Source organism: Rhincodon typus, chromosome 18 (genome assembly GCF_021869965.1).
Source record: "Rhincodon typus isolate 14 chromosome 18, sRhiTyp1.1, whole genome shotgun sequence".
NCBI lineage: Eukaryota > Metazoa > Chordata > Chondrichthyes > Orectolobiformes > Rhincodontidae > Rhincodon > Rhincodon typus.
Window position 1 is genome coordinate 49,492,380 of NC_063349.1, and position 22,974 is coordinate 49,515,353.

The 22,974-nt window shown below is 38.9% G+C and overlaps 1 protein-coding gene across 4 annotated transcripts in view; it reads right to left on the reverse strand.

The window, feature by feature from the left end:
- The window catches only part of mon2 (MON2 homolog, regulator of endosome-to-Golgi trafficking), an 87,604-nt gene that overhangs the window by 50,370 nt on the left and 14,260 nt on the right, over positions 1 to 22,974 (reverse strand). For all 4 annotated transcript variants that reach the window (XM_048608077.1, XM_048608076.1, XM_048608075.1 and 1 more), the window contains exons 5-11: positions 22,010 to 22,204; positions 17,684 to 17,808; positions 14,688 to 14,827; positions 10,200 to 10,350; positions 8,731 to 8,954; positions 7,018 to 7,099; positions 2,814 to 2,992 (exon numbers count right to left, since the gene is read on the reverse strand). In XM_048608077.1, the coding sequence (XP_048464034.1) occupies positions 2,814 to 2,992; positions 7,018 to 7,099; positions 8,731 to 8,954; positions 10,200 to 10,350; positions 14,688 to 14,827; positions 17,684 to 17,808; positions 22,010 to 22,204 (1,096 nt within the window). The remainder of the gene's footprint in view (positions 1 to 2,813; positions 2,993 to 7,017; positions 7,100 to 8,730; positions 8,955 to 10,199; positions 10,351 to 14,687; positions 14,828 to 17,683; positions 17,809 to 22,009; positions 22,205 to 22,974) is intronic.

The window sequence follows — 22,974 nt, forward strand, 5'->3', positions numbered from 1 at the left end:
CACACACACACACACACACACACACACACACACACACACACACACACCCCCAGACCTGCACTCACTCACTCACACACACTTTCTCTCAAACATTCACACACACGCCCTCAAATCTATGGGGTGAATTTGCATTTGCAGATTTGTATGGGCTCAGTGACAAGTGGTGTGCCTCAGGGATCGGTGTTGGGACCGCAATTATTTACAATTTATATAGATGATTTGGAGTTGGGGACCACGTGTAGGGTGTCAAAGTTTGCAGATTACACTAAGGTGAGTGGCAAAGCAAAGTGTGCAGAGGACTGTGAAACTTTGCACACAGGAACATAGATACATTGAGTGAGTGGGCAAAGGTCTGGCAGATGGAATACAATGTAAATAAATGTGAAGTCATACATTTTGGTAGGAGTAATAGTAAAAAGGATTATTACTTGAATGGTAAAAAGTTGCAGCATGCTGCTATGCAGAGGGACCTGGGTGTCCTTGTGCATGAATCACAGAAGGTAGGTCTGCAGGTACAACAAGTAATTAGGAAGGCAAATGGAATTTTGTCCTTCATTGCTAAAGGGATTGAAATAAAAAGCAGAGAGGTTATGTTGCAGCTGTACAAGGTGCTGGTGAGGCCACATCTGGAGTACTGTGTGCAGTTTTGGTCTCCTTACTTGAGAAAGGATGTACTGGCACTGGAAGGGGTGCAAAGGGGTTCACTAGGTTGATTCCGGAGTTGAGGGGGTTGGCTTATGAGGAGAGACTGAGTAGATTGGGATTATATTCATTGGAATTCAGAAGATTGAGGGGGGATCTTATAGAAACATATAAAATTATGAAGGGAATAGATAAGATAGAAGTAGACAGGATGTTTCCACTGGCAGGTGAAGCTAGGACAAGAGGGCATAGCCTCAAGATTAGAGGGAGCAGATTTAGGACTGAACTGAGAAGGAATTTCTTCACCCAGAGGGTTGTTAGTCTATGGAATTCCTTGCCCAGTGAAGTAGTTGACGCTACTTCAGTAAACGTTTTTAAAAAAAAGGTAGATTTTTTTTGAACAATAAAGGAATTAAGGGATACGGTGAGAATGCGGGTAAGTGGATCTGAGTCCACGAAAGGATCAGCCATGATCTTATTTAATGGTGGAGCAGGCTTGAAGGGCCAGACGGCCTACTCCTGCTCCTAGTTCTTATGTTCTTATGTTCTTGCAGATATATTATATTTTGTACAAAAAGCATACAATTTGTACACACAATCAGTCAATGGGAATTTTATAAATTCCTGCTTTGGAAATAAAACCAGTCTGACACCAGGTTAAAACAAGGCAGATACTAAACAAGGTCTCACACCTAAAATGCATTGTCTGATTCTGAGATATCATCTCTCGTATATACTGATAAAACCTTTAGTCATCTTGGGGCAGTGACTTGTAAGAAATTCTGGGATTTGCATTTTAATCAATTGAAACCTGCAGTTCCTTTCTAACTGATTACAGATTTAACAGCAGAGAGTCAGCCAGCCATTTTAGGTTTATTCAATACATTCGCATCAGTTGTATGATCTTTTGACCTTTTACTTATAAATTCTGTGTCTTGATACCTCGTCTCTCACTACACCTGATGAAGAAACAAGGCTCTGAAAGCTAGTGTTTTTAAATAAACCTGTTGGACTATAACCTGGTGTCACGTGATTTTTGACATGAAGGAACTCAACAGATGTTAAATTTGGGGCAGCACTGCAGCCTCACAGCACCAACGACCCAGATTCTATTCCAGCCTCGGGCGATTGTCTGTGTGGAATTTGCACATTCTCCCCGTGTATGCATGGGTTTCCTCCGGGTGCTCCAGTTTCCTCCCACAGTCAAGAGATGTACACATTAGGTGGATTGGCCTTGCTAAATTGCCCATAGTATCCAGGGATATGTGGGCTAGATGGCTTAGACATGGGAAAATGCAGGGTTACAGGGATAGGGTAGGAATATAGGTGGGATGCTCTTTGGAGGGGCGGTGTGGACTTGATGGGCCGAATGGCCTGCTTCCACACTGTAGGGATTCTACGTTCATTACAGCTAGCTATTGTATACTAATTTTATTTCCACATGCACATCAGAGTCTAGGCTAATATCAAGCCATTAAGTTGCACAGAGCAGCATGCTCACCTGTAGCTTGTAATGCTTCAAATAATCAGAGTTAAGGAGGAGCCCAAGATAGGGCTCATGCTACATACTGTGATGATGCCTGTTGCAAAGGCATGTTACAAAGGTTTATTGACATACTGTGTCTCTTAAATGTATACAAATATACTGACTATGACATACACAACAGAAAAGGACCTTCTCCTTATCCAATGGCCTGGTATTGATATTTGTGTGATTCTGAGCAACACCACCAGCAGCAGAAACTATTACAGCTTTATCACTTTCTGCTTAAGGAACACTGAAGCCAAATACACTGTCCCCACCATCAGTCTAGCAGATATCAGCTGTTTCAGCACTATCCACAGTCCATTCTTGACCATATGGTCAGCACCAAAGCAAAAAGCATATTTACTAACCAATTCCAATCAAATCAATATCTCCACAAAGTAGCAGTAACCAATCAATGTAAGAAATGCTATATAATTTGATGCAATTTCTCAAGAGGAAAATGAGCATATTTGGAGGAAGAACTGTCCTAAACTGTTCATTCCAGATAGAGTTGCATTTTCAATAAAACCACAGATAAATTTCATCAAACTGAATGCAATTTGTCCATTACTACTTTTCAAAAATACAAACTAAAATCAATTAAATAAAAATGTAACATCTGCAATATGCAAAAGCTACTCACTTTTATGCAAACCACCAGAAGAACTATTCAGAACAGTTAGTGCATAATGTGGGGGAAGAGACGCCTTGCAAATGGCAGTGATGAACGCATCTCTTGGTGTAACAAGACTCAGTTTGCCACAGAGAGAAGCCATAGTCATTTCTGCTTTCAAGATGTTTTCTGAGGCGGTTTCATCAGTGCTGTAAAAACAAATAAGCTTCTTCAAAAAAACTGTCTACATATCATACTCAATACATTTCATACTGCAGGGAACAATTTCAAATCAAAGTGGTGTACAAAGGAGCAAATAAGCTCAGGTGAGCTAAAAAACCATTCTAAATCTTCAGGAGTTTTACTTTTCAACAACGTTCTTCAAGAAACAGTTTGGAAATGAATTTAACTCAATGTAGAATCATTGAATGATTACAGCACAGTGACTATTTAACCTGATGTGTTCATGTTAGCTCTCTATAAGAGCAACTCAGCTAACCCCACTCCCTTGCCCTTTCCTGTAGCTCTCCAAATTTTCTCTGCTCAGATTCTTAACCAATTCTCTTTTGAAAGGTGCAACTGAATCTATCTCCACCATATTCTTAAGGTAGTGCTTCCCAGATTGGAACCAGAATGTTTTTTTCCCCTGATGTCACCTTTTGTTAAATGCCATTCACAATATATTGATGTCCTCTGATTTTTGAATCATATAACATAATGGCATAAGAAGTAGGAATTTTGCTACTCAATAAGCTCATACTTGATATGACTACTTTAACTCTACTTTCCTACCTGCCCCAAATAACCCTAGACTCCTTTGTAGATCACAAATCTGAACACATTAAAGGCTGAACTAGACAATGACCCAGCTTTCACTGCTGTCCATGGAAGAGAATTTCAAACACTTATGACCCTTGAGGAGAAATTCTTCATCTCCACTATAAATGGAAGACACCTAATTTTGAAACTGTGGATTCTGTCAAGAGGGGACATATATCTTTTGAGCATCTATTCTATCAAGTCCCATGGAATCTTACATGTTTCAATAAGAACACATCTCATTTGTCTAAACTCCAAAAGGTTTAGGTCCAAAGTGCTCAACCTATTCTCAAATGACAAACCCTCATACCATGAATCGGACAAGTGAACCTTTCCTAAATTGCTTCCAATTTAAGTATTCTGTCCATAAGGAGACAAACTTTACATTATATTCTAGATGTGATCTCACCAATGCCCTGTATAGTTGTGGCAAAGCTTACTTTGTTTACATTCAATTCATTTGCAATAAAGGCCAACATTCCATTTGCTTTCCTAATTCCTTGCCTAATCTACATGCTCGCTTTTTGTGATTCCTTCTATCAGGAAGTGGTTTTTCCGCACCTGCTCATGATTTTGAACATTCTATCAAACTTCCTCTCAGTCTTTTCTCTTCTAAGGAGAACAGCCCTAGCTTCTCTGATCCATCCACATAACTGAAGTTCCTCATTCTTGGAACAGCTCTTGTAAAACACGACAGAGCAAATAAGGAATGTTACATCTACCCCTCATAGGAACACAGGAACAGGAGTAGGCTATTCAGCCTATCAAGCATACTCTATCATTTAATACAATCAAGCTGACTGAACACTTCAACATGTTTTCTAAGGTTTTGGAGTAGATTTGTATTTTAACTACACAATCCCCATAACACTTTACACCACTGATAATCAAATACTTAACAACTTCTACATTAAATACACTCAAATACTGAGCACCTCCAGCACAGAACTCCAAAGATTCATTTCCTTGAGTAAAAAGAAATTCTCATCTCAGCTCTAAATGGCATCCCCATTATTTTTGTGTCGCTTGGTTCTAGACTCCCCCAACCATAGGAAGCATCTGACCTGCATCAATCCAGTCTTTTTCTTTAAGCACTTTGTAGATTTCAATGAGATCATCTCTCACATTTTGAATCTCGAGAGTATACAGGTCCGGTCTGCCCAATTTCTCCTCATACAGTAGTCATACCACCCTGGTGAACCTTCCTTTATATGGCAATAACATCCTTTTTTTCGGAGGCATAGTGGTTAGCACTGCTGCCTCACAGCGCCAGGGACCCAGGTACAATTCCACCCTTGGACGACTGTCAATGTTGAGTTTGCACGTTCTCCATGTGCCTGTGTGGGTTTCCTCCGGGTGTTCTAGTTTCCTACCATAGTCCAAAGGTGTGCAGGCTAGGTGGATTGGGCATACTAAATTGCCCATAGTGTTCAGGAACGTGTAGATTAAGTGTAAAAACCAAAAGAACTGCGGATGCTGTAAATCAGGAACAAAAACAAAGTTGCTGGAGAAGCTCAGCAGGTCTGGCAGCATCTGTGAAGGAAAAAACAGAGTTAACGTTTCGGGTCCAGTGACCCTTCCTCAGAACTGTGCACCACATTTCTTTCCCCACTTCTTCTTGGCCTACAGATTGCAGAAATCCACCACTCCTTTGTCTAAATGGCCAATTGTCATGACTGAGCACAGATTATTAAATTGCACGGCCACCATAACCGCAATTAATCTGGGCCATGCTCAATGGGTGCATTATGTTTACCTCTTTTTCTACAGAATTGCAGAACAATTTTTTGCTGAGTATCACGACGTTCAGTTCATCACTAAATCGCCAATGATCTGTTGGATTTAAAATCCATGTCCCAATATCGAAAAGACAGCGCAACAATCCATTGGGAGCAAGCAATCACAATCGATCTTCTAAAGGGATGATTCTGGTGCTAAATGATGACTTGAACGTTTAAAAATTTATAGCTTTTAAAAAAACCAAGTCTTGCGGACAATTGGGCAAACTTGTTTTATGAGCAAACTGGTAGAAGCTTAGTGTTCAAAAATTATTGCAGTTATCAAGCAAATACGAGCACTCAATACAGTGCAGATGTGACATTTTGCTGCTGCCACTAGAGGCTGCAATTGAGCCATATGAATACTGAAACAGATTGTTACACTGGGATAAGGGCTACCTCCACAGTTAGAATTAAGCACAAGTTCTTTCCACCATCTAACCAAAGTACATTTTGTCCATCCATGTCATGAAGCTCAGCTACTTTATATAACTAGTTCAGTGGTCTGTTGCAAGCCCAATATTAGACTGCAGTTGGCACAGAAGGAAAAGGAACGTATAGAGAATGGAGAATAAAATACGGTAGAAATATTAGAAAATTATAAAACTGTTGACTGTGTAAGTCGACTGACAGAATACATAGATTCTTGCTATGTCTCCAAAACCAATGAGAAAAAGACAAACAAAGGCAAAGTACTGTAGATGCTAGGGATCTGGACTAAAAACAGATAATACTGGAGAATCTCAGTTGGTTTGGCAAAATTTGTGGAATCAGAAACAGTTAATGTTTCGAGTCTAGTACAACACTTATTTAGCTCTGAAGAGTTCCCTTATTGGATTTAAAATGTTAACTGTGTTTCTCTCCACAGATGCTGCCAGACCCACATTTCAACAGCACTTTGCTTTATATTTGAGAAAAAGACAAAATTTTTATTAATACACACCATTTTATAATCTCAAAAGTAATTTTCATATTTGGTCATTAGTAACAGCCCATGAGGGATAGGCATCCCTGCTAGAGAGAGATAAGTGGTTAATTGGCTTAAGGGGCATCAATCTGCATTAAGCATGGGTAAAGGAAGGAGGCAGGCCTCCTTGAACTACCAGTAAGGGGTATCATGCTGTAGACACTATTTTGCTTTCAACTAGCCAACAGAGTTAACCAACCCCCAAAGCATCCCATTGTTGAAGTAATGCTGTAATGTAGGAAATGAGACATGCAATTTGTACAAGCAGCACCAGGAGCATTCCCTCTAATTTTCTTGCTGGCTGCATGGGCCTCCAAGGTCCATAAGGAGGCAGTGCAAATTCCCCCTATCAGGATTATGGACATAACTCAGAGAAAGTGAAATATTAACCTTTTTTGGCATGGTGAAATTGGGATAATTGCACACTTAATCTCATCACAATTTTTTCAACTTTCACAAAGAATTCTGACATTCTATACCATTGAATACAGCTCTGATCCAAGGCAAATTTATTTTGTATGAGTCAGTGTTAATTTGATTCCTCTTGGCTTCAAAAACTGGAGCTGCAAACAGGGTTTGCACTGGCATGAATCCTTAAGTTAGTTTCAGCTCAGTCTATCAGCTGGGAAAACATAGCTATGTAAGAATATAAAAAGCCATCTGTATTTACCTGGCATCCAGCAACAGTGACAAAGCTGCAAGAAGACCACACCAGCAAGCACCGACCATCTCCTCCCACACAGCTCTAGAAACTGGAAAGGAATGTAGAGAAGCATGTATCTGTATGGGGTTATACTTTCAGGAGTTGAATTTTCCACAATTCCTCAAAAATATGCAAATTTAAAAACTACAAATGAAATGTGCAACACAAAATGAAGTTGCTAAAAACTCGTGCCACTGTTACAATAACGTTACAGTAAAATATGCTGAATGTGGCTGGTCTTAGGACAAAAGAGATGGAGAACGTTTTTTGCCGAAGATTCAAGAAGCAGAACAACCTGGGGGTGGTAATATTGGAGAAAAGACTGCTGCATATTCATTAAATATATCAAAAGCCCCAAATATTGTTTTACTGATCTCAACTTTTCTTGTTTCTAAATGGACTGGATTTCTTGTCAGCTTATATTTCTTCTCACACTAATGTTTGTGGCAATTATCGAAACAGTCATTCTTCATGTGTGAATCTCAACCATGTGCCTGATTGTTTGATGAGCAAATGGGGAGCAAAACTGGATCCTGACTTGACTTAACATTTATAGTTCAGTTATGAAATGCAGTCGGAAAGTTGGGGCTGGTCCCCTTAAAGAGATAGTTGAAAGGACAGTTGATAGAGACATTCAACACTGCAAGGCATCTGAACAGCGTAGATAAGGAGAAACTATTCTCATTGACAAGACACCAAAAGAACCACAAGCAACATGAGTAAAGGCTTTTTAATTACGCAGTAAATGGCTCAGATCTAGAATGCACTACCTAAGAGTGCAGTGGAGGCAGATATAATCGTGACATTCTGAAGGGAACTGGACAAGCACTTTAAGAGAAAATTCATTGAAAAGTTATGGGGAGAAAAGTGCAGAATTGGGACTAGCTGAGTTGCTTTTGCAGAGAGCTAACTTGGACATGACAGGTTGAACAGCCTTCTTCTGCAATGTAACCATTCTACAATCTACACACATCGTGCTGTTTCATTTGACAATAATCAGTAGCTAAAATTTTACTGGCTTTTCATTCCACTATCAATCTACCCTATTTTAAAAAAATGTCAACTCGTTTACATTAATTTCTTCACTTCCATTTCAAAATAAATTGGGCTAGTGAACCCGCAAGAACAAGTAGTTGTGCTAGACCAAGATAGCTCAAAGCATCTGATAGCAGCCTTATCTGTCACCAGAAGGAAGGAAGATATGAGAAATATTTGATGACAAACTCTTGATGCCAATCTGATTACAATTTTTGCTAGGTTTCTTTTAATGATGAGTGTCTTAAACTTTATGGCAATAATATCCATATTGTAACTGTGTGAATAAAAAAGCTCTCATGTCATTTCTGGTTCTTTTATGAATCATCTTAAACCTGTGACCTCTACGTACTGACTCTTCCGCCACTAAGAACAGACTTCCTGGTTTACTCCATGAAAAATATTCACGGTTTAAACACCTTTATTAATGACATAGAACTATAAGTTGCCAATGAAAATCTTGATGTATCTGCAAGATAGATATATAAATAGATATTGCCATTGCATCTGCGTATTAACAAACAGCCAAGGAAAATCCTGCTTATTTTTCATTGTGAAATGTGGCTGTGAGATAGTCTGTCAAAATACAATTACAACTGATACTATTAAGAGTAGAGATCTAACATGTAAAGCCAAGTGAATTACCAGCCGCCTTTTCATTTGCTGACAGCTTCTCCAGTTGCTCTGAAGACTGCACATCCGCTGCTTGCTTTGTGACGCCAGGCTGGGAAGTAATTCCTTCACTGTCAAACTCTGCCTCAATCATGGCAGTAATGCCACGAACCAGATCCAGAAGGCAACCAAATGCTACAGACATGGCATATCCATCAGGGATAGTAGGAGGCTCCACTTTGTCCAGCAATTCTAGGCTAAAGAGCAGCTCAAATTAACAGCTAAGTATTTTACAAACCATATACATTTTTACCAACAGATGAGAATTACAACATATGTAAATTGGCAAAATATAGTACAAATCCATTCTGAATTGACTTAAAACTAATTCTTATATTCGCAATGTGAACAACTTTCCTAGATTTGGAAACAGACATTTAAAGTAAAGCCAATAATTCCATTAATTGTGATAATTTCATTAAAGATATTCAGTTGAAAACGATAGTCAAGGCTTTCAACTAGATTTCTAAACTCAGAGACTGAAAACATTTCAAAAATTGATGCAAACTGGCAAAAAGACAGGTTTAGGTTTCTGTGCACTAATTTTCATCTTGTTCTCAAGTTGACCCCTGGTGGGGTATAATTCAATAAATCCAAACAGCTGTCTAGTAGTTCACCCATATGACCACACTCCATGCCAGTCTAGACAGTGACTATTTGCAGCTGAGCTTAATCTGACCTTCATTTAACGTACACTGTGGAAACGGGTTTCTACATAGATTGACTATTCTTGCATTACAATGTACCATCTATGATGTCTATAATGTGCCATCAAAAGCTGACAAAATGTCAATGGGCACAGAATGATAACCAACTAGGTTCTGTACATTTTAAAAGAACACTCAATTTATAGTATTAGAGATAGTAGGAACTGCAGATGCTGGAGAATCTGAGATAATAAGGTGTAGAGCTGGATGAACACAGCAGGCCAAACAAGGCCTGCTGTGTTCATCCAGCTCTACACCTGGTTATCTCAATTTATAGTATATGGCCTCTTAAAGGTGTGGGTTTGGTTCTTAGCCCTGGACTGCCTAAATAATTTGTCCATGCTAAGTAATCCCAGAACACTTTAAAAAACACCTTAACGGCAACTGATTTTTTGAGGAACTGAATTATACTTGGATTTGATTAAGTAATCAATATAGCAAAATCCTTCAAATATCATTTAAATTATAGTATGACTGAAAATCTTATTTTAGATCTAACCATTTAAATAAGCTCTGAAGTTTTTGTCTGGGCATGTCATTACTTTCTCATTATCTTGAGACTTTTTTAATGGAATGCAGCATTCCGCAACTAGGTGAAACAACGAACAAGTTTCTTTGAGACCTTTGACATTATCCTTCTGGAATCAGTATTCCAATATATTATTATTACGTCCTGCAAGTGAAATGCTTGCACATCATTGTCTTTCGATGCCATTGAATTGAATTTATACTCACTAGGCTGCTTTAGAAGTGCCTTGCACAGAGGTATTTAGAATTGGAATCCATGTGCCTCTATATTCAAAAGCTGGTTGTGGGGTGAGTCCCACATTAGCACTCGTTCCTGATCCATTCTGTGCTGTGGCAGGACCGCCGCCTCCACTTGTGCCTGCAAGAACAGAAAGAGTCAAGAGCTTTAATACATTAAACAGGCAGAACAAGAACTAACCAACTCAGAGGTGGACTGCCAGATATAAATATTCTCAGCATACTATCTCAGGTATTTGTTTGCACCATCACTGAATCCAAGCTTTTAACAATATTACTGACTGAAACTATTAAATAGGTTTAATCATTAAGATTCAAGAACCAATTTTATTCATAGAAATTGCTCCTTTCATGTGTAGATGAAATTATTGTATTTAAAGCATAAACAAAATCTACAAGTTAAGAATACCTACTAAATATTTATTGATTTTAATCTAAGATGTGGGGGCTTGGGTCAGATATTCATTTTAGATTCCATCCAATTTGACTCCCAATTCAAGGCAATGAAGTGTCAAATTAGGCAGTGAGAGATACATGTATCAAACTGAAAACCTAACCAAATAGAAACTGAAAGAACTGCAGATGCTGTAAATCAGAAACAAAACATAAATTGCTCGAAAAGCTCAGCAGGTCTGGCAGCATCTGTGGACAGAAATTACAGTTAACATTTTGGGTCCAGTGACCCACCCTCAGAACTGGAAACGTTAACTCCGATTTCTATCCACAGATACTGCTACACCTACTCAGCTTTTCCACCAATTTCTGATTTTGTTTCTGAAAATCCAACCAATCCAACTGGAATAATGATATTGGTGTTAATGAGTTTTAACTGTGATGCCGATTGATGTACATCAATTGATAACTGCAAGTCAATTAAAAGATAAAATGGTGACAGTCAAACCCCATAGCACTTGTGCTGATTCACCAGTGTTGGAGAATTTGGGGAAATGGATGCAAAGGACAGACTTTGGTATCTTTTGTTTGTTTCAAAAGTAATTGATTATAGTTGTCTATGGAAAGATTTTGCTGTTTTTTAAACAGTTTTTCTGAACAAGCAATGAAGGAAAGAAAAGTACAATTTTAAAGTGTTAAAGAGCAACAAAATCTGGAGAAGATACTTGAAGACACTATTAATAATCCATATGGAGGTGCCTCCTTTAAACTGTACCTGACCCTTGTATTTAAACCACACTACTGTTCAGATCACACCATATTTATCTGGATCAAATGGATTACCAAGTCAACTCCTAACTTTACTCATTGATTATTGATATACACGTTGAATGCTTCTGCATACCAGAAAATGCTCACTAAAAATGTAAAGTTTTAAATACCTTTCAAACTAGTCAGATCATTGGACACCTGTATACCACGTATTGCAATGTAACTGTTTGGAGTATAAAAATGTTATCGCAGATGAGTAATATTTACCATCTAAATTCGTTTTCTATCCTGAAGGAAGTTACTTGAGCACTTAGTAGTGCTGTTAATCTTTCCGTCTACACAAATCTGGACAGGAATTTTGCTTACAGAGTCCCCAGTGATAAAATATCAAAAAGATCATTGCCTTCTTAATTATGGTCATCCAATTATATTTGGCGTATTGAACATTCTGAAGGGTAGTTATATGCAACTCAAGCTATTAATTTGCTTTTCTTTCTCCACAAATGATGTCAGATCTGTTGAGTATTTACCTCATTTTGTTTTTATTTCACATGTAGGCGATCACTGCAAATGAACTATAAGCTGTTACTAGTCAGAAATTTCTGCAACATAATACGCAATGTTTGGGCTTTTCTGGAAGTTTCAGAAATCGTGAAGCTTTGCATGAATGCTTGGTTGGCACACATTTGTGAGGACTATTTATTAACAGCCTTCAAAATGGAAATATTTAGGATGCTCCCTGTAGACAGTTTTGATATTTGAAAACTGTACCACAGTATAGTTAATGGGACTGTGAGAATAGGGTCATTCATTTAAAACAAACATTTTCTCATTTCTTTCCCTTTCATTCCATGATGTTTGGATGACAGAATGACTGGATAAGGAACACATTGTGACTGTGCTGGATGGATTCCCACAAACGAACTTCTACAAAGTTATAGCAACTAGCTGAATGCTCTGATTCATTAACCCAGCACAAAGTGGTACAAGACTGCCGTTAAATTTGTGATTAATATTTGTTCCAATACAAAAAAAAATCCAAATCAGGTTTTCATTTATTACATTTATTTCAGGCACCATGGCCATTACTAAAAGTATTGGCACAATAGACATTTTTTCAAAAAGACAAGGTAGTTAAATCGAAATGGAATTCAGTACTCGTACCTATACTAGGTGAATAACTGTCCAAATGTAAGTCTTAATCATATTAAAACCCATAACAAACCAGTTCTGTCTTTCTTTTAAAAATTGGACATGGCAACAATTCTAAATATCAACTGGTCTTTTAATAGTCGATCGCCATGTAATGTGCCCTTAAAATTCCCTGACAAAGACTCCAGCCTCAAAAACCTCTTGTTAAATTCCTGCTGTCAAAATGTTTGATCCAAGATCTCCAGAGACTCTAAAATTAAGTACCACACAATAAATCTTGTATTAAATATCGCTACTCCCAAGATGGTGGTCAGAGAAATACTTGGTGCACATTACAGCCTTTATAATAAATTATGTCCATGAAATATTATGGATTGGAAAATTCCAGATCAAAAGTTCAATACAGGGTCTCTACAATAAAGGGCAAGAACTCATTTTAATTAACCACAGTCTAAGGATATATCAGAACCTTAAAAGATTCTATTAACATAGATACATCATCGATAGAGGATACACAAGATTTTGAAGATGGTAGATGCTCAGAGGATGTTTGCTCTTGGGGAGCAGTTTGAGCTTGTGGGAGGAGGCATAGTTTCAGAAAAAGGTCTCCTATTTTAAGGGGAAAAGGAATTCCATCTGTAAGTGTCACTAGCGTTTGAAATTTCTGACCTAGTGAGGGGTGGAGATTGGATCATTCAAAGTACAGTTCAATTTTTGATTGACAATGTAGTCAGAGATCATGGGGAAAATGCAGGAAAAGTGAAGTCAAGCCAAGCCACGATCAGATCATCCATGACCTTAATGAATGGTGGACTAACTTTAACGGTAAAATAGTCTACTCCTCCCCTTATTTGTTGTTATGTTATGCTATATTCAGTCGGAAGACAATAATAGCAAAGATTTATTGACAGAAAATAGGGCTAAGGTCAATCAAACATTAAACACCCAGCAAGTGCCTGTTCTCTGCAGTAAAAAAAAGACTCAGTTTAAATTTGAAGAAAGCCATTTATTGTTTCTGCAGCAGTTGCTTTGAGCTTGAACTTTTGAGTTGATAAATCAGAGACGTTTTCCAAGTCAGTGTGTACTATTCACAGACCAATGGAAGCATGCAGAGAAAGATAACTGAACACCATGCCTGGCCAGCTGAAGTAGGATTATTTTAACATCGGAACGAGGAAGCAAAGACCACTTCCCAGTACCTCCACCAAAAATCTACTTTTCCTGTTTGTTTGCCTGTGTGGTGTTTTTAGAGGGGGAGATTTACAAGGAGATTAGAGTTTTAGTTAATAGTATTATATGCCAATGATTTATACCTGTTTACTTGTAGCTGTACTTAAAATAAATAATAACTTGCTTAGAGTGAAAGTCTGATCTGTGCTTTCTATCATCCTTAGACTGAAAGTCAGGCAAATTAGGGTCTGCACAGACGTTAACATTTGATACAGCTGTGGTAATAGCAGGGGTCAATTCATGACGTGCCAGTTGGCCATAATGCTACCACACGGGATAGTTGAAGGGAATAGCATAAAATGGATTTAAGGGGAAACCATACAAATGTACAAGGGAAAAAAAGGAATAGAAGATACTGAACAGGAAAGGTGGAAGGGGGACCACTTAGAGCATACGTGCTGGCAGGGACCAAATAGTCTGCTTCTGAGCTCTATATAGGAACATACTAACAAAAGACTTAGAAGCTGGAGTTCACCAATTAGTCCTTTGAGCCTGCTCCAGCAAGATCAACAAGATAACGGCTAATCAACCTATATCCTATTTAATGAAATTGAGATAGTTTTAGAAGAAGCAGCCTCCTGTGGTGTAGTGGTAGTGTTCTATCTGAGACAGTGGTGTGACCCTTTGATCTTTTACTTATAAATTCTGCGTCTGATACTGCATCTCACACTCACACCTGAAGGAGGAGTAAGACTCCGAAAACTTGTGTTTTCAAATAAACCTGTTGGACTATAACCTGGGGTGTCGTGTGATTTCTGATCTTGTCCATCCCAGTCCACCACCGGCACCTCCACATCATCTCTATTTCATCACAGACCTGTTGGCCTGAATGGCCTGTTTCTGTGATGTAAATATATTAACAGCTGTTTTAAACAAACCAGTTAGTCGAACACAACAAAAGGTATATCCTACCAGTCTGCATATTTGAAATTGGATTGCTTCCAGTGCTGGGAGTAATAAAAAGAGATTGTATAAAAGATCCCAGTGCGTTCACAATGTCTCTGAAGACCTTTGTTGAGTGAGGCTTCATATCATACGACTGACAGAAAGACCTGTTGGTGGAATCAAACAATTCTCAAATTTGGTAGGATGTAAGTAAACTTTCTGTTTTGGAGTTCTGTTGCAGTTTAAAGAAGTTAGAATGCTACTGCATATCTGCAGCAATAATTCAACAATCGAATCCGAGACAATTAGAAATTTCAATCAAAGACAAGTGCAAATGCATAAACATACAGTATGTTATAACCTTTCGACACCAAACCAACTTTAGTGCCACTATTTTATTCCTTGCTATTTAATTTACACCTTTTTGTTTTCACTTTGCCTCTTGTGACACCATAAATCTCTATTCCAAGATCAAATGCACCACTGTTTGACCAACAGAATTATTCCTTCCCTTCATACTCATTTCAAAGTGTTTAGAAAACTAACGCAAATCAATTCTAAGATAGATTAATACTCAACAACTTCAATTTATTACAATTAGAACAGAAGTTTTTAAATTGTTCATTTGTTCTTTTTATATATAGAGAAAGACAAAACAAACGGATTTTAACAAAGATGTTTGATGATTAAAATGTCTCAAAAAACCTACAAGTCTTTTGGGAAACATGGTGGTATAGCAGTAATGTCAATGGACTAGCAATTCAGAACCCAGGTCAATGTTAGACCATAAGACATAGGTGCAGGAATTAGACCATTCAGCCCCATTGAGTCTGCTCTGCCATTCAATCCTGGCTGCTAAATTTCTCAACCCTATTCTCCCGGTTTCTCCCCATAACCCTTGATCCCCTTGACAATCAAGAACCTTTGTCTGTCTTAAACATACTCAATGACCTGTCCTCCACAGCCTTCTGGGGCAATGAATTGCATAGATTTACTATTCTCTGGCTGAAGAAATTCCTCCTTATCTCTGTTCTAATGGGTCTTCCCTTTACTTTAAGGCCGTGCCCTTGGGTCCTAGTCTCTTTTGCCAATAGAAACATCTTCCCAACGTCCACTCTGTCCAGGCCATTCAGTATTCTGTAAGTTTCAATTAAATCCCCCCATATCCTTCTAAACTCCACAGACCCATAGTCCTCAAACATTCCTTAAACGTTAAGCCTTTCATTCCTGGGATCATTGTCGTGAACCTCCTCTGGACGTGCTCCAGGGCCAGTACATCCTTCCTGAGGTATGGGGCCCAAAATTGATCATAATACTCTAAATGTGATCTGACCAGAACTTTATAAAGCCTCAGAGAAGTACATCCCTGCTTTTACATTCTAGTCCTCTCAAAATAAATGCCAACATTGTATTTGCCTTCCTGACTACTGACTCAACCTGCAAGTTTACCTTAAGACAATCCTGGACTAGGACTCCCAAGTCCCTTGGCACTTCAAGATTTCTGAATTTTCTCCCTATTTAGGAAAAATGTCTATGCCTCTACTCTACGTACAAAACTGCATGACTTCACACTTTCCCATGTTGTATTCCAACTACCACTTCTTTGCCCACTCTCCTAACCTGTCCAAATCCTTCTGCAGCCTCCCCGCTTCAACATTACCTGTCCCTCTACCTACCTTTGTATAGTCTGCAAAGCCAGAATGCCCTCAGTTCCTTCATCTAGATCATTAATGCATAAAGTGAAAAGTTGTGGTCCCAACACTGACCTTTGTGGAACATCACTAGTCACCAGCTGCCATCCTGAGAAAGACCCCGTTATCCCCACTCTCAGCTTTCTGCCAGACAGCCAATCTTCAACCCATGCTAGTACCTCACCTCTAACGCCATGGGCCCTTATCTTACTCAGCAGCCGCCTGTGCAGCACCCTGTCAAAGGCCTTCTGAAAGTTCAGGTAGATAACATCCATTGGCTCGCCTTGGTCTAACCTGCTCATTATCTCCTCAAAGAATTCTGACAGATTTGTCAGGCATAACCTCCCCTTGATGAAACCATGCTATTTTACCAAGTACTTCCAAGTATTCAGAAATCTCATCCTTCACAATGGACTCCAAAATCATACCAATGACGGAAGTCAAGCTAATCAGCCTGTAATTTCCCGTCTTTTGCCTAACTCCCTTCTTAAAATGGGGGGTTACATGAATGATTTTCCAGTCCTCTGGGACCCTCCCTGACTCTAGTGATTCCTGAAAGATTAACACTAACACCGCCACTATCTCTTCAGCTATCTCCTTTAGAACGCTTGGTTGCAGTCCATCTGGTCTGGGTGATTTATTCACCTTCAGTCCTTTCAGTGTTTCTAGCACTTTCTCCGTGGTGATGACCACCATACTCACCTCTGCATCCTGACACTCTTGAATTTTTGGGAAATTACTTGTGTCTTCCACCATAAAGACTGATGCAAAGTACTTATTCAGTTCCTCAGCCATTTCTTTGTTCCCCATTCCTAATTCTCCAGTGTCATTTTCCAGCTGCCCAATGTCCATTTTCGCCTCTCTTTTGCCCTTCATATATCAGGGAACATGGGTTCAAATCCCACTGCAGCAGAAAGTGGAATTTGAATTTAATAATTAAAAAATGGAGTAAAGTGTTAGCCTAATGGTGACCGTGTGACCATTGTCAATTGTTGTAAAAGCCCATCTGATTCATTAATGTCCTTTAGGGAAGGAAATGTGCTGCCCAAACCTAGTCTGACCTACACAACTTCAGACCTACAGCAATTTGGCTGACTCTTAACTGCGCTCTGAGCAATTAAGAATCAGCCATAAATGCTGACCTAGCCAGTGAAGCCTACATCTCATGAATGAAGAGAAAACATAGAAAGAATGAACTTAAATGGACCACAAACCTCAGTTAAGCACAGTCAAAAACAATGAAAGTTTAAGCCACTTGTAGTAGCATTCTTTCCAAGCACCCTCAGTATGCAATAACAAATTAGCACTTAGAAACTGTTAAGAGATTATTACCGTAGCAGCTGAGGTTGCACACACAGCCTGTGAATGCATTCCACAGCAACTGCTCGAAGCCACTGTGGTTTATCACCATCCAAAAACTTCACCAGTAAAGACAAAAATATCTCACATTCAGTTACCTGGCAAACATCAAAGTGTGGCATTAGAAACACAGAACTCAGCAGCCAAGAAAACAAAATAATGTTATGCAATTAGTTTTGATAAACCACATCTTCTTCACTACACGTTAAAAAAAAAATTCCTTCTTTAAATGATCACATACGTTTGGGTGGATGAGAAAGGCAAAAACAACAAAGGTTTGTCGGGTATGAATCAGAATGCAGTTGAGAGAGATTTGGGAACTTTACGATGATGGGAGTATTGACAGTTCAAGTTGTTAGCTGTCAATGACGGTGTTTCCCTTCTGGATATGAATTCTCCATTAAGGTCAAATTGAAGGGATAACATTTTTGCAGGAGTGCATCTGTTTTTGTTAACTATTGTCTTCATTGGTTAACGAAAGTCCTTATATAAAAATGAGGTATAAAGAAGTAATGCAATACTGAAGACTACAAAGCCTGGACTGACACATTGTTATTGTACAATTAGTCACACAATAGGTCGAAAACCTTTCAGATAATCGTTTGGTGTTCAATGATATTCATGTCAGCCAAAACTCCATTAGTTGGATAGATCCTCTACCCATCTTCTTGTTGATTCATATTTATAAGTAGAAACTATTTTCAACAGCTTGGCAAGTCAGTAACTTGAAAGCAACAAGTTAACATCAACACCAGAAAAGATAAAAGGAGGGGGAGGTAGGATTTTTCATTAAAGTCAGGTTCCTTCTCAAAAATCTATAGAAGTGCTCAATTAAAACAGACACCAGAGTTGATTGGAAGGAGAGTCTAGCATAGAAAAGCAAGAAAAAAGTATACAATGTGGTCAAAATTAGTGGAAAGCCAGAGGATTTGGAAGCCTTTAAGAACCAAAAAAGGACAACTAAAAAGCATTAAGAGGGGAGAAGATGAAATAGGAGGATAAGCTAGCTAGCAGTATAAAAGAAGACTGCAAGAGATCTTCTAGATATATAAAACCCAATGTCCTTTTGGGAAATAAGGCAGGGCAAGTAACTGAGGTGTTAGAGGGGGAGCACTTTGGGACCAGTGACCATAATTCTATGAGTTTTAAAATAGCTATGCATAAAGGACAGGCCTGGTCACGAGTTAAAGTTCTAAACTGGGGCAAGGCCAATTTTGACAGTATTAGATAGGAGCTTCCAAAAGTTGACTGGGGGAGACAGATAAAGGGAAGTCTGGCAAGTGGGAGGCTTTCAAAGGCAAGATAACAAGAGCTCAGGGAAAGCATGTTCCGGTTAGTCTGAAGGGCAAGGCTGGCAGGAGTAGGGAACCCTGGATGACTAGAGAAATTCAGACTTTGATCTATGTCAAGCCAGACAGCTGGGATCGAGTGAATCCCTTGAAGAGTATAGGGGTGTAAGAATACACATAAGAGGGAAATCAGGAGGACAAAAAGGGGACATGAATTAGCTTTGGCAGATAAGGTTAAGGAGAATCCAAAGAGATTCTACAAGTGTATTAAGGGCAAATGAGTAACTAGGGAGAGAATAGGGCCCCTTAAAGAACAACGTGGCCATCTGTGTGTGGAACCATAGAAGAAGGATGGGATCCTAAACGAATATTGTGCGCCAGTATTTACAATGGAGAAAGACATGGAAGCTAGGGAACTTGGGGAAACAAAACATGATGTCTTGAAATGAGTCTAGATTACAGAAGAGGTGGATCTGGAGGTCTTAAAATGCATAAAGGTAGATAAATCCATAAGACCTGATCAAGTGCATCCTAGAGCATTGTGGTAAGCTAGGGAAGAAATTGCATGGCCCCTAGCAGAGATATTTGTAACTTCGACATCTGCGGGTGAAGTGACAGAAACTGGAGGATGGCTAATGCTGTATCATTATTTAAGAAAGGCTGCAAGGAGAAACCAGGGAACTACGGATCAGTGGTCCTGACGTTAGTGCTGGGTAAGTTGTTAGAAGGGGATTCTGAGAGACAGAATGTACATGCATTCAGAAAAGGAAGGACTGATTAGGGATAGCCAGCATGATTTTATGCGTGGGAAATAGTGTCTGACAAACATGATTGAGCATTTTGAAGAGGTGACTAAGAAGATTGATGAAGGCAGAGTGGTAGACATTGTCTACTTCAATTTTAGCAAGGCCTTTGACAAGGTTCCATATGATAGACTAGTAAATAAGGGAGAGAGAGCCAACTGGATACAAAACTGACTGAAAGGTAGGAGATAGAGGGTGGTGGTAGAGGATTGTTGTTAAAATTGGAAGCTTGTGACCAGCGGTGTGCCACAAGGATCAGTGCTAGGTCCACTGTTGCTCATCATTCATATAAACGATTTGGGTGAGAATATAGGAGGCATGGTTAGTAAGTTTGCAGATGACACCAAAATTGATGATATAGTGGATAGTGAAGAGGTTATCTAAGAATACAACAGGATCTTGATCACATGGGCCAGTGGGTTGAGGAATGGCAGATGGAGCTTAATGCAGATAAATGCGAGGTGTCACATTATGCTAAGACAAACCAGGGCAGAACATACATAGTTAATGATAGGACCCTGGGGAGTGATGTCAAACAGAGAGATATAGGGATGCAGGTACATAGTTTCTTGAAAATGGTGTCATGGGTAGATAGGGTGATTAAGGCGGCATCTGGCACGATTACCTTTATCAGTCAGAGCATTGAGTACAGGAGTTAGCACATCATGTTATGGCTGTATAAGACATTGGTTAGGCCATATCTGGAGTACTGTGTACAATTCTGGTTGCCCTGCTACAGGCAGGATGTCATTAAACTGGAAAGGGTGCAAAAAAGATTTAAGGATATTACCGAGGCTGGAAGGTTTGAGTTATAGAGAAAGGATATATAGTCTGGGATGTTCTTCTCCTGCAGCGTAGCAGACTGAGGGGTGACCTTATAAAAATTTATAAAATCATGAGAAGCATAGATAAGGTGAATAGCCAAGGTCTTTTCCCCATGGTAAGTGAGTCTAAAACTAGAGGGCATAGGTTTAAGGTGAGAGGGGTAAGATTTGAAAGTGACCTGAGAGGCAACTTTTTCACACAGAGGGTGGTGCATGTATGGAAAGAACTATCAAAGGAAGTGGTGGAGGAGAGTACAATTACAACATTTAGAAGAATTTGGACAGCTACATGGATTGGAAAGGTCTAGAGGGATATGGGTGACATGCAGGCAAATAGGACTAGCTCAGTTTAGGAAACCCGGTCAGCATGGATGAGTTGGCCTGAAGGCCTGTTTCCTCTATGACTCTAAAAGGCAAGAGAGAGGCAACAGTGGATACTGGAGCACTGCAAAATGGACTACACCCTAGAGTTCCGAGGGAGATAGTGGAGGAGATAGCGCAGGCATTGGTGGTGATCTGCCAAGAATCACTGGAGTCAGGCAGGGTCCCAGAGGACTGGAAAATGGCTAATGTAACACTACTGTTTAAGGGAGGAAGACAGAAGACTGGAAGTTATTGGCCAGTTAGCTTGACATCAATTGTGGAGAATTTAAGAGTTCATTATTAAGGATGGGAGGAAGAATGAGCCAACTGCAATCTGCTTGTTTACCTTGTACAACAAGCTACATAATGAAAGCTTCATATTATTTAAATTTAATGGTGGCATACACAATTGAAACATTTAATAATATAAAATGATTTTAAATATTTTATTTTCTGTACACATTAAACCTTAATTATCCCCATTAAAAAGTCCCTGGCAGCATGCTTCTCTTACAAACAACTTCCCCCTTTCCACATGGCTGGCTCCTGCAATGGTATTGCTTGGTTTGCTGGAAGCTGTTATGTGCAGAATCATTAAAATCCTCTGAACCCAAGTTCACATAATAGTCCACTAACTTTTAAAATCTGGATAGTATTTTGGAATGTAATGTTGAAACTGTTAAAAACACTGAATTTTGAGAGGAAACCAAACAATTTCAACTTTCAATAATTGACATATGGTCAAATAATCATAGAACACAAAAGTCAATTGGTCACACATTCATTAACACAAATAGGTCTATTTACAGTTTTATTCTTGCATTACTGCAGTGGAACTTACAAAATGTATCTGAAAGACAACCTTTGCCATATGATAGCCACAGTGACAGCCAAAGCAAATACAGATGCTGTATTTCAAAAGCTGAGAGAATGTTATGAGTATATATTTGCACAACTTTCTTGAATAAATACTTTTAATTCAATAGTTAAATATGCAAGAAAAAAAACTAGATCCCTTACCAAAAGGCTATAGAAGTGTTTAATTAAAACAGATACCACTCGCAGAAGGCGCATACAGATGGGAAAGTATGGTTTCTCGACAGGAGTTGGGGAAGATGGAGTATTAGTACCCTGTCTGAATTTGATATTGGGAGAAAACAGCTTGATCACCAAAGGGCACACCCTTTCCTTCAGAAGGAAACTGAACTCTTGGTGCTGTAGGGAAAAGGAGGGAACAAAAACACAAAACAAATGTTAATTAAGTCAAACTGGCATTTTCAGTACTAAATCCCATCACCACTAAGATTTTGTTAACGCATAATTACCACTTGTAAGGGAAGTCCTATTATCAGTTTGTCTACAAAGTAACTGGCATTGCCCTTCAAAAATAACTCAAAGTACTTTGGGGTAACAGACTTTTATATAAGGTGTGCATATTATATTGAACACAAGACAATAAGAATAATAAATAATCTGGGAATATCTTTTCTTTCTATCACAATAAGATTTAAAATTTTTATATAAAATGCTCTATGCAAAATAGTCTCTGATAATAGAATTCCTGCCCGAGACACAGGCAATCACCCAGTCACCTGATCTATGGGATCCCTGAAAAAAAAATCAAGACTGTTATGGAAATGGCCAATGAGAGTCTTAATGAAGTCTACAAACTACACTGCAAAGCCTTGTAATTATGCTGTGTAAAATTAGCCATTTTATGGTGTGGATGAGAAGGGGGTGGGTATAGGGGCTATTGGCAAGATGTCAGCATTCAGCAGACTTTATCTTCAAATATGACCATATGCATAGATTAGCTCAGAAAGCCCTAAATCTCAGGGCTCTGAAATAGGCTGCGCTGTGGACACTGCCATCACCTTATCCCTCACTGGTAATCACAGAAATTAGCAAGAACTGTAGATTTCCCATTCTTTAGTCGCTGCTGGAAACTCCATAAAACTTGTCCTGAAAATAATAATTTTACTCTC